Source organism: Onychostoma macrolepis, chromosome 01, assembly GCF_012432095.1.
Source record: "Onychostoma macrolepis isolate SWU-2019 chromosome 01, ASM1243209v1, whole genome shotgun sequence".
Classification (NCBI taxonomy): Eukaryota; Metazoa; Chordata; class Actinopteri; order Cypriniformes; family Cyprinidae; genus Onychostoma; species Onychostoma macrolepis.
In genome coordinates this window covers 5,226,250-5,238,858 of record NC_081155.1, presented here as the reverse complement: position 1 = coordinate 5,238,858, position 12,609 = coordinate 5,226,250, and the positions used below count along the sequence as shown (strand labels likewise).

Genomic DNA, 12,609 nt, shown 5'->3' with positions numbered 1-12,609 from the left:
TTGTGCCATTAAAATGTCTATGCATGTATAAAATTGATACGAGACCCGATAAAACCATGAACACTGGTTCATGGATTCACAGAGATCATCGACCCCTTGGGCTGAACCATTAAAATTTCAAAACATTTCGACAGAATTATGACGTAACTGACTCCTTTACAGAAAACACGTTTCGCATTTTGAGACATGCTCCAATTCACTGCTTCAAAACAAATGTTTCATAAAGGTTTTGAAGCTTCAAAACATATTATGCTGCTGTGAGAAAGTACACCATTGCATTTGGAAAGATATATGCCAATTATCGCCTCATCTACAGCCATTGGAGCTTGGACCCCGATGACTGCTATTTGAGGAAATATTGAACTGTTGTTCATCCAAGTTTATTTTGCACAGAGTTTGGTCTTCTAATCTCATTATTCCATAAATGAAAATTACGGTTTTAAAAGAGACTTGCCCCCCATACCCTATACGACAAGCATGTTTGTAGGCTTATATAAGTGAAGGTACAAGCATCTGTACACTATGGAATTGTCTCACTTTTTCCAATAAACTCCACATGAAGAGATAATATGCAAATTGAATTAAACAATAATCATAAAGGTAACTTTTAATTCAGAAGTCATATTTGCATGATCAATTATATGAATGAATGAATAAATATGCACTTTGGTAGTATACAATGTCAAAGTAATAACTGGACCATACTGACACCAAGTGGTCTCATATGCAGGTTACACACTGTACAATGCATTTGCTTATGTCTCTTGGCTATGATCAGTGTCAGCGACTATAGAGGGAGATAGAGGGAGCTCCTGCTACAGACACTGTAGGCCTATTTCATAAAGAGGAGGAGCGAGCGAGAGAGAGACACAGAGAGAGAGAGCTTGAGCTCTTTATTAATAGAGACCACCAGCTCCACACAGATAAAGCAGAATGATCCAGATCTGTGACGATAAACTCCTCATCTTTAACCTGCTGCTCCTCATGTCAGGTGAGAGTTATTCTGTCTCTCTAACAGTCTGTCTGTTCTCAATCAGGTCCGTGTTTGCACTGAGCTGTTTCTCTCTCTTCATGTTTTTATAGTCTTGGCATGTGAGACGAGTGAGATCTTGACTTTCACTGCACATGAAAGAGGGAAAGTTGAGATACAGTGTCCATATGAGTCTGGATATAAGGAATATAAGAAGTATCTCTGCAGAGGAGAATGTCTAAGAGTGTTTAAAGATAAAGTTGTTGAATCTGAATCAGCAGCTAAAGACGAGAGATTCTCTCTGAATGACAACAAATCAGCTCAGATCTTCACCGTCACCATCACTGATCTGAGAACAGAGGATCGAGGCAAATACTGGTGTGGAGTTAAGACAGGAGTTGGAAATTTAGATGACTTTACACAGATTCATCTGGAAATTAAACATGGTAAGTCAGAGTATACTGTATGTGTGCTCATATATGAACAAACTAATATGTCAGAGGTCTGTTTGCATGTATGCCAGTGTTGTATGTGCTGAAAGATGTAACGAGATATCAGAAACCACAGCATCCTCTGCAGATGGTGAAGAGCGAGTGTTCACACCACACACAACAAAAATACTGACCCGCATCACTTCCTGCCAACATGACATTCAGTTTCTTTGAGAAGAAAGAGTTAATTCAAAAACAGAAAGAATAACTACACAACTCAAACTCTCAGACTTATTTGTTTTTAAAATATATATTTCAGCCATCAGCCTTATATTCTTTAAAATCACTTACATTTAGCAGCTTTTCAAAGAGTTGCAGTATCGGTTGACATTTAGTGATTCTAAAGGTCAAGGTCTTTTTCATTTTACATTCATGACATTATCAGTGTTTCTGAGCGGAGCAGCCAGTGAAAACAGTGTCAATGAATGTAAAGCAGAAAGAGCTGACATTATATTCTGACTAGTTTCTGATTAAACCAACAATATTGGCATTGTACATACTTAATTGTTTTTAATGCTCTGATTTAGTGTCCCGAGTGTCTGGTGTGACTGGAGAGCATCTGAATATTATATGTCATTATGAAAGTGAACTGAAGAATGATGTCAAATTCATCTGTAAAGAAAGCAGCACGTCTCTCTGTGAGAAATCAGCTATCAAAGTTTCATCAGAGAACAACAGTAATGGACGATTCTCTCTGAGAGATGATGCATCTGCAGGAGTTTTCACTGTGAACATCACTGATCTGACAGAAGAGGATTCTGGGATATACTGGTGTGGAGCTGTACAGAGAGGACAAGAGAGCAAGAACAAGTGGATTTCAGTCACTGATCTGAACATTTCTGCTGGTAAGATGACATCAGACATTTAATATTATGTTTAGAGACATAAAAAACTAAATCATTTGTTCTTAGTATAGAAGTAGTGAAGATGCTGAACACACATCACTGATCACACGAGAGCTGCTGAGTTTCCTCCACACCCTCGACATCAGTGAAGCGTCAATAACAGCTGTGTCAGGGGGAAGTACAAGTGTCACATGACCTTTTGCCACTGACCATAGAAATGAAACTCTGTATATTTATTCTGAAATGCATGCTCAGTATATAAAAAGCATCTTAAATAGTTTCTGTTGTCATCATATCTAGAAATAGCTGCATGGGCTGTCATGCATTAAACCCAATGATTATTTGTGTCAGTTACATCAGAGATGATGCCATCTAAACCAACAACAACAACAACAGCTTCATTCCACACCAGAAAACCAGTGACAGCAGATACTGCATCTGACAAAACCAACACATCTTCATCATCATCATTACCACCACCATCATCAGCATCATCAGTGTTAATGTTTTCTCATCATCTGCTAATGCAGGGTCACCAAAACCACAACAAGGTGCGATAAATTCTGAGAAACTGAATGTCTAGAAGCATTTGTTTCTCAAGTTGCATGTAAAACAGGACATTTAGAGACATTTACTAGATGTTGTTGTTTGTTTTGTAAGGTTTCACACCAATCATCATGGTGGTGGTCATTGGGATACTGACAGGGCTTGGATTCTCATTGTTCATTTACTTAAGATGGAGGCAGAAGAAAGAAGGTAACTGTCTTTCTCACAGCAACCATTTTTATTCTCATTTGCCATAGTGAATCACGGTATTTTCATAGTCAAACTGGACTTCAGTGTCACTAAGCAGCATGTTGTGTCAAAAGAAAGGTCTGGTCACAAATCCAAAAATTCATGTGTCAAAAAACAGGAACGCAGCCCAAAGATGTTATTCATGGCCCGAATCTGCCCAATGGAGAAACTAGAGAAGTGAGCTCCATCATGTGTCTGTTTGAGTTAACTAAATCACTTGTTTGTGGATCTAATCATTATTTCCAGTCTTAAACCATTTGTTTTTACTCTGGTGTTTTTGTTTTGTTTTTTTCTTCTCTTCAGGCCACACAAACGGACTGTGATTATGAAGACATCCGCACACTTGATCATCCTGACCATAGTCTGGTCCTTCCAGGATTTGCTGAACATGACGCCTCTGTTTATGCTCTAGCACAATTACCCAGCAGCCCCTCTGACAATCTCACTTACTCCAGCATCAAATTTACAGCTACACATCTTTCAGACAGGACTTCTGATGGGCAGGAAACATGTGACTATGCAACTGTTAGACCATAAAAGACAGAGGACATTCACGGAGACCACGTTAAACCTGAATCACACCAAACTGAGAATGCTTCTCACTCACTTTGTGATTTTAAACCTGTGGCCTTAACATTATTTTGGATAAGTTAGTATTTGAGAGATAAGATTGTTTGACATACGTTTGGTTACATTACTGTTTTTCTGTTATTTATTCATACCCACAAGTCCTTTAGTATTGCAGTACATAGTGACAAATTAAATGAGTGGAGAAAAGCAATGTGGTGCATTAATAAAAGTTCAAGTTAAAATCAGAATGAAAAGTAGTTTAACAAAGAGTAACTGACAGGTTGAAATGTCTGTGTGATCTAATTAATATTTTTGATATAGTTGCTGTTATCCATGCCCTTCCAGTCTAAATATCAATAACTGTGCAAATATATATATATATATATCCCAGTCAACAATTTGGTCAAAGTGCACTCACTGCACAGAGACTAGGTACCCAGCATGCATTGCAGCATGAAGCTTTTGACTGTCACCATTGTCTCTCTTTGTGTTTAAATGACACCATAATTCAAAATGTTTGTGACTTATGCTTTTAAAAACATTCATATGTTACACTGTTTGACCCTATACTGTATAATCAAAAAGCTGTTATAATTAAAACACTCAGATTAATAACTCCTCACAAAGACTGCATACTGAATCTAAGTGATGATTTTGTTGTTATCAGCAACAAGCCAATATTACCTGGTTGCAGTCTCTTTTGGGTGTTACTTGCCATAACAAATATGCTTTACAAACAGAGTTACAGCAGCCCAAAAAAAATATAATGTTATAAAGTCAAGGGTCAAGAGCCCAACTAAAGCAAACACTAATCACTTTGATGGTAACGTCAAACGAAACAATAAAACATCTAATTCTCAATAAGCACTTTTGTAGATATCAGAAATAAAGTCAGTCTGGTTAGTAATGAGTGGAGCTGGTGATGCTGTTTGTGGAGTTGTTTAATCATTCTCTGCTGAGATCATGAGAGATTTAATGTATTCTTTTATTTCAGTTGATTTCATCGAAGGCTGTGTCTGGAAGTCAGTTGTATGTTTGGAGAAGGTTCTTATAACAGAAATCTGTTAGCTGGGTGTGCACTCATGAGCTCATCATGTGAGAGCACTGTGATATCTCTGTGATAGTGTTGAGAAACAGGAAGTAGAATGTCCCCCAGCGACTGATATTTGAACTGCCTCCTCTCCACCTGCTCATCATTTTGAATTCACAATGAGCTCATATATTACTCACACTGTGAGGATCACTGTATGAGAATGGCGTGATGTCACTGTGATCATCACATGATCTCACGTGTTGACTGGGATATATATCACATTTTCATCTAAGTGTGTGAATACTGTTTGGATATATCTTTATAATTTAGACTGATTAAGTTATTGCTGTAGTCAGTAATCTCACACATATATAAGGCCCCTATTTCACCAGCCTTTAAAAAAAAGGCATAGCAAGATAAGGCAATTTATTGATGGGTATTTGTTGATGATTAGCCTTAATTCAGTAGATCCCAATATTGCTCTGCAGTCTCATCATTAATTATTCATGAAAAAAAAACAAAAAACTGCTAATCAATAAAAATTGTACTTAACATTTCCTGCTTCATGTATATGCACAGTTGAATATACTTAATATTCGAGTATTTTCGATGCGCACCTAAACAGTGTGACAGTGGAATATCGGCGCCCCCTGCAGGTCGAAAGCGAAAGCGCAGTTCTTGACGGGTCGTCCTCTGTGAGAAAGAGGCTTGTAGGGGAAGACACGATATAAAGTGAAACTAATGGAAGCACCAGAGAGCTGCGGGACAGGTACCGCGTGTTTATTATTTCTTAACTCGTTTGTAACTAGTATTCCCTGCTGGAAAAAACAGCATAGACCAGCGTAATTCCCATGCTGGTTTATGCTGGTCTATGCTGGTTTGGTGCTGGTATATGCTGGTTTGCTGCTGGTTTAGCTGGTGGACCAGCATGGTCTTGCTGGTGATGCTGGTCTACTGGTCTTGCTGGTGATGCTGGTCAACCAGCCTGGTCTTGCTGGTGATGCTGGTCTACTGGTCTTGCTGGTGATGCTGGTCAACCAGCATGGTCTTGCTGGTGATGCTGGTCTACTGGTCTTGCTGGTGATGCTGGTCAACCAGCATGGTCTTGCTGGTGATGCTGGTCTACTGGTCTTGCTGGTGATGCTGGTCTACCAGCATGGTCTTGCTGGTGATGCTGGTCAACCAGCATGGTCTTGCTGGTGATGCTGGTCAACCAGCATGGTCTTGCTGGTGATGCTGGTCTACCAGCATGGTCTTGCTGGTGATGCTGGTCAACCAGCATGGTCTTGCTGGTGATGCTGGTCTACCAGCCTGGTCTTGCTGGTGATGCTGGTCTACTGGTCTTGCTGGTGATGCTGGTCAACCAGCATGGTCTTGCTGGTGATGCTGGTCAACCAGCATGGTCTTGCTGGTGATGCTGGTCTACCAGCATGGTCTTGCTGGTGATGCTGGTCAACCAGCATGGTCTTGCTGGTGATGCTGGTCAACCAGCATGGTCTTGCTGGTGATGCTGGTCTACCAGCATGGTCTTGCTGGTGATGCTGGTCAACCAGCACGGTCTTGCTGGTGATGCTGGTCTACCAGCACGGTCTTGCTGGTGATGCTGGTCTACTGGTCTTACTGGTGATGCTGGTCTACTGGTCTTGCTGGTGATGCTGGTCTACTGGTCTTGCTGGTGATGCTGGTCTACCAGCCTGTTCTTGCAGGTGATGCTGGTCTACCAGCCTGGTCTTGCTGGTGATGCTGGTCACCAGCATCTCAGCATCGGAATCAGGCCGAATGCGGCTGAGTGTCGGCTCACTCGGCAGCGGCTTGCCAGAATTGAGCCAGGTCCGGCCTGGCACAGTAATGGTTGCCAGATTTGGCTAGGTTTTGGATCTGTGGATCTGGCCCGATTCTGGTTGAGAAACGGCACATTTAGCCACATTCAGCCCGACTGTGGGCCAGAAGTCTCAGTCCTAAAATGTCAAAAATTCAGGTTTTACTCCTTATCTGAATATTTGGTCCCCACAATTAAAAATAAAAAAATAAAACTGTACACACACAATCAATCAATTAGGCTGAATTATAAAATTACAAAAATATATATTTTTAAACAAAATACTTTAAAGTTGTAAACCTTTTGCCTGTCAAAGTTATTTATTCAATTTTATTATTATTTTAATATTTCTATTAATTTTTAGGCTGACCTCAAATGGACTTTGCTTATAATTTAAAAATGTTCCCTTAATCTAAATTGACACTTTCTGACTGTGTGTGATTGCAAAAACTGATACCTCAGTAAGAAGTGGTAAACTTTTACAAAATATGATTTCAGATGTTATAATAGTGATTTTATTATGTCCAAATAAAAGTACCACAGCAAATCTTCTCAAATCAGTGAGTGAAACTTTATTATTAATAACTGTAACAATATATATATATATATATGTGTGTGTGTGTGTGTGTGTGTGTGTGTGTATGCGCCTTTGTTCTGCAGTGAAGGGCTACTGCATTTTTGTGACAAATCAGGACATAGATGTGTATAATGACAAGGGTATGACAGGTATTACAAGGAGAAGGTGACTTTTCAGGACATTCCCCCATGTCCCCACTTTTCAAAACGCTTATAAATCACGCAGAGTGGAGTGTATTGAAAATCTGAAATAGCAGAAAGTCTCCTGTAAGGGGTAGGTTTAGGTGTAGGGTTGGTGTAGGTTTGTACAGTATAAAAACCATTACGCCTATGGGATGTCCCCACTTTTCACAAAAACAAACGTGTGTGTGTGTGTGTGTGTGTGTGTGTGTGTGTAATTTTTTTCTTTTTATTTAATTTTTAATTTTTATTTTTTAAATAATCTAAGATGTAGGCTACAATCATTACCTCATGTTATATTTTTCCTGGCAAAAAAAAAAAAAAAATCAATAGATATAAATGTAACTTTAACTATTTGACACCTCACGTGCAAAGCCCGCGAAAGAACCGGAGGTTATATAAGCTGCGGTCGTCACGTGACGCGCACAGCCGGACTCTGACGGACATCGCCTGATGGGAGCTTTCACGAGGTAAAGTATTTTTTGTGTACACAAGTATAAAATCGACGGCCTGTCATTTAAATGTACCATAAGCCTACTGTTCACTGTTCAAACGAGCCGTTCCGTCTTTATTTTGTACGGCCCGCTCTTCAGCTCCGTTAATTACCGTTAATTACCGTTAATGCCGTTCTGTGTGACGTCATTTGCGCAGATCTGCTAGAATTGAGAAAACCTCCTTTCGTTTCACATTCATGTCGGTCAAGGTAACGTTAGTTTAAAAAAATGTAGCCATTTACAATTAATATTTTCACATTTAATCAGTGTTGTCTCACAGATTTGTCTGAGTGAGAGCGAGCGACACTGACGCACACTGAACGCTCTCTCTCTCTCTCTCTCTCTCTCTCTCTCTCAGCGTGTGTGGTAGAGCGAGCGAGAGACAGAAGACTCACACAAGCCAATGTAGCCTATCCTTATGAGATAATAATAGTAAAAATAATAATATTTCTGCTTTTTAATAACAAATAATTACAATAAAAGTAAAACATGTATGCAAATAAAAGTCATATTCAAGTAAAGTTATAATTATTTTCAAAAATGAAAATATTTATTCTTTTTTCAGATTGTCATCCGATTGTTGTAAGTGATCAGTCAAGCAGTCATCCTGCATCTTGGATTTGCCATGTTCAGTTTGTACAAACATTATCTGATATTGAGTGAGGCTTTTTCTTTTGCTCCCCTTTGTTTGTGTGTCAGTAGCTGCTGCACAGCACACCTCAGCACACCACAGCACAGCACAGCACAAGCTTTGGCTTTGTAAGTATATATTTTTTAAGCTGACTGTCAAACATTTTCTCAATTTTTTTTTATTTAGGTTCATTAAATATATGTCATGCAGCAGTTATTTATTTATTTATTTAACAGACTTGCATTATCTGATCTGTTTTAAAAGTTATGTATTTTGTAGTAAGTTATGTATTTGTTGATATTTTAATTATTTAATTACACAACATATTATGTGAATAGTGTAATAATGTTCCTGCTACATTTCTTCTAATATTTTTTTTGTGATTACTTTTTCTTCCTACCTGGTCTTTATGCTAAGTTAGGAAAACCAGCTTCATGTTTAAATAGGCAAACTTGTGCCACATATACCAGACTGACACACACACACACACACACACCAGGACAGCCAGGCACAAGAACAGTTTCTTCCCCAGATTTTCAAATAGTTGTTGTCAAATAGTTAAATGTAAAATAATCTAAAAAAAATTACCCTTATGACTGGTTTTGTGGTCCAGGGTCACATATTAAGTCCTGTTTTCCTTGAAATTGAACAAAATGAAGTTTTTTCCCTTTGAATTAATGAGATTTTTCTGAGCCCATTGGCAGATATTTGTTCGTTTTGATCGTGAAATCACTTTATTTTGATCAGTTTCTCAGAAAACAAGACTTTGTATAAAGTGCACTGCAAAACAAGACAGAAATACTGAGGAAGAGCATCGGTTTATTGAAGTGTGATCAGAAGGTTCAGTAAATGTTATTTAGTTACACACTTTGTTAAAAGAATGAAAAAGTAATGGAGATCTGTTGAAAGTTGTATTTTCAAACTTTGAAGTGTTATTAATTTGCATTTAGAGACCATATTGGCATGCTGCATTCAGTTTATCCCTTAAATCTTACATTTTTCTTTACCTTCATAAAATCTGCATAAACCCTGTACCTGCTAATATGCATCACTCAAATATGATTAAATACATATTTATTTTTTCTTTCAATAGTGCCAAGTTATAATCACTCCAATCCAAGTCATTGTGAATGAATGATCGACAGGGTCATGTATGAATGTGCCAGAATGAAGGAGTTTGTCTTCACATCAAAAAACAAAACATAATAATAATGAATAAATAAATAAATAAAATACATTTAAAAAATACAATAAAGTAAAATAAACAAATTCATTACTTAAAAAAAACATTAACTTATACTAAACACTAAAACTATATAGATATATAAAAAAAAAAAAAATGACTAAAACGCACAACAAATTGTAACTAAACATTTAACAAAATTAAGCTCAAAATTAAGTTTGTTAAAGCGCTATAATAACAACTAAAGCTTAATGAAAAAAAAAAAAAAAAAAATGTTCTGCAGTGAAGGGCTACTGCATTTTTGTGACAAATCAGGACATAGATGTGTATAATGACAAGGTTATGACAGGTATTACAAGGAGAAGGTGACTTTTCAGGACATTCCCCCATGTCCCCACTTTTCAAAACGCTTATAAATCACACGGAGTGGAGTGTATTGAAAATTTGAAATAGCAGAAAGTCTCCTGTAAGGGGTAGGTTTAGGTGTAGGGTTGGTGTAGGACAATAGCACATACAGTTTGTACAGTATAAAAACCATTACGCCTATGGGATGTCCCATATATATATAATATTGTTTTGGTAAATTTTGTTGTTGTTGTTATTAATTAAATTAATATTGGTTTGTGTTTCATATACATTTCCATTTGGTATCCAGACTAATTGTATAATCTATGCTGGCGTGATTGTGGCCTGATGCCGGCAGTGTCGGCTCAGTTTCGGCAACCGGACTCGGGCCAGCGTACTCGGGCCGATTCTAGCGCGTCATTCACTCCCGTAATTCACAAGAGTCCGGCAACCGCATCCGCATCCCATGCTGGTCACCAGCGTACCACCAGCATCCCATGCTGGTCACCAGCGTACCACCAGCATCCCATGCTGGTCACTTGGGTAAAGTTGGTTTTATATTCGCACATTCACAATATTCACGACATTTCCGCGTTCAAAAACTTTCTAATTATATGTGCAAAAAATGTTTCTTTTGCAAATTCTAATCGGAGACATCATTGTCAACCTACTACCTTTTTTTCACCATCGAACAAAATGGCCAAGTATTGTTTTAATGGCATATTTACTTGCGAATGTCCGCTGAATGTCCAATGTAGTGCGGTTAACAAAGCAATTGAATGCAATAGTCCGAATGTGCGAATATCAAACCAACTTTACCCAAGTTGCTGGTCACCAGCATACCAGCACCAAAACACAACATATGCTGGTCTTGCTGGTATGACCAGCTTGCTGGTCTATGCTGGTTTTTCCAGCAGGGCTATCTTGCTTACCGCTCTACATTGGACATTCAGCGGACATTCGCAAGTAAATATGCCATTAAAACAATACTTGGCCATTTTGTTCGATTGTGAAAAAAAGCTAGTAGGTTGACAATGATGTCGCTGAATCGAATTTGCAAAAGAAACATGTTTTGCACATATAATTAGAAAGTTATTGAACGCGGAAATGTTGTGAATGTTGTGAATGTGCGAATATGAAACCAACTTTACCCAAGTCCCTGAGAGCAGCACATAGTTCAGTAAAAATAACAGTAATATGAATATTAAGTACTCCTGCCCCAAGAGCAGCGCATAGTTCAGTAAAAAGAACAGTAATATGAATATTGAGTACTTCTGCCCTGAGAGCAGTACTAATGCTAATGCTAACGCTAACTGACTGATGAAATGTCATGGAGATTTGAACTAGTTATGTTGTCGCTCATATCGGTTTCACAGATAGCGCGGTAGCATTGGAAAAGCATGTTTTACTCCAGTTACCTCATTAGCAGCTTTGGTGCGATCGACTGATGAAGCAGTCTAATGAAAATGCATACTATTTGTTCTGTGCATCTTTGTTCGCTAATTATCTCACTAAAGGTTTGAGATGTTTTTTTTTTTTTGTTTGTTTCATTAAAATACATGGTAAATAAATTCACTTACCTTGTTATAAATGCCTCCCACGAAGCGTCAGTAACGTATCTGTCTGATGTATTCCCTCCTCCACACACACGCACGTTCAAATTTCCTGACCCCGCCTCTGCTTCAATTTCATTGGTTGAATCTGTGAACCAATCATTTTCCTTTCTGCCCTCAGAACATGTTTGAGTAAGTAAAACTCCCATCTGCACGGAGGCCCAGCCACGGTGGTCCGACCGTATTAAAGGGTTAGTTCGCCCATTTAAGACATGAAGTTGTATGCAATCCTTACCAGCACTATAGTGCATACACACTGACCCACCCTTTAGTCACCTCCCTGGTCAGAGTTCTGGCCGCTGGAAGTTTTTCAAGATAGTACTCCCGGTTAGTTTCCGGGGCCTCAAAACTGTGCGTTTTTACGTGAAAAAATTATTTGCGTTTCAAAGCTTGATTAATTTACATCACAAAAAACACGCCTGACAAAATTCATACCTCAGTTTTAATCGGCACTATTTTCTTTCCATTTCTATCAATCCGCACTGCTGTCAACGTCAACAGTGCGCACGTTCAGATCAGCTGTTCCATAGTGTTTACACAATCGAATGACAACGACATAAAAAGTAGAAAATGAACAATGGTGCGAACTTGTAAATTCCCAGGCTGTGACCACAATAATGTGCCGGGATCACCGTTCAGATTCCATCGTTTTCCAGTTTCGGATATAGCTACGAGGCTGGTTGCCATCGGCTACTCTGCGGGAGCTAAAATATCGAGAATCAAGGATTTCCGTGTGTGCAGTGCTCACTTCAGCGAAGACGATTACATCCCCAACCAAGGAGGAAAAAGAAAAAAATTGATTTTAAAGAGTTTTGCTGTACCAGTACCACGGGTAAGCTCTATTTACTAACTTCATGATCCAATGTCTAAACTGTACGGTAAACAAGCTGAAAATTACTTTCATCATCATCTGTTCTGTCTGACATTGTGCTAAAATTGGTTTCGTCATCAGAAGTTTCGTAGTCAGACATGTTGTCAGCGAGTCGTGCTATCAACAGCTGATCTGAACGTGCGCACTGTTGACGTTGACAGCAGCGTGGATTGATAGAAATGGAAAGAAAATA

General features: G+C 38.6%; 2 protein-coding genes across 3 annotated transcripts in view; both read left to right on the top strand.

Annotated features, from left to right (window-relative positions):
* The first annotated feature begins 858 nt into the window (after window positions 1-858).
* Window positions 859-2,803, top strand: LOC131547093 (polymeric immunoglobulin receptor-like). Of its 2 annotated transcripts, none has more exons than XM_058787382.1 (4): window positions 859-991; window positions 1,084-1,416; window positions 1,989-2,306; window positions 2,378-2,803. In XM_058787382.1, exons 1-4 carry the CDS (start codon window positions 934-936, stop codon window positions 2,407-2,409), a joined length of 741 nt encoding a protein of 246 aa, XP_058643365.1. In that variant the 5' UTR covers window positions 859-933; the 3' UTR covers window positions 2,410-2,803. The 2 variants fall into 2 exon arrangements, with proteins under 2 accessions (XP_058643365.1, XP_058643375.1); XM_058787392.1 differs by having other exon boundaries at window positions 2,373-2,803.
* Window positions 2,804-3,214: 411 nt separating this feature from the next.
* Window positions 3,215-12,609, top strand: part of LOC131547023 (NACHT, LRR and PYD domains-containing protein 12-like) — a 41,011-nt gene continuing 31,616 nt past the window's right edge. The window contains exons 1-2 of the mRNA XM_058787258.1: window positions 3,215-3,278; window positions 3,405-5,473. The gene's annotated coding sequence lies outside the window, so the exon portion shown is untranslated. The remainder of the gene's footprint in view (window positions 3,279-3,404; window positions 5,474-12,609) is intronic.

Excerpts from the sequence above, each read along its gene's own strand:
- LOC131547093 (XM_058787382.1), top strand. The coding sequence starts at position 934 with ATGATCCAGATCTGTGACGATAAACTCCTCATCTTTAACCTGCTGCTC. Across the intron at positions 1,417-1,988 it reads TCATCTGGAAATTAAACATG|TGTCCCGAGTGTCTGGTGTG; the intron begins GTAAGTCAGAGT and ends GCTCTGATTTAG. Across the intron at positions 2,307-2,377 it reads TGATCTGAACATTTCTGCTG|AAGTAGTGAAGATGCTGAAC; the intron begins GTAAGATGACAT and ends TTCTTAGTATAG.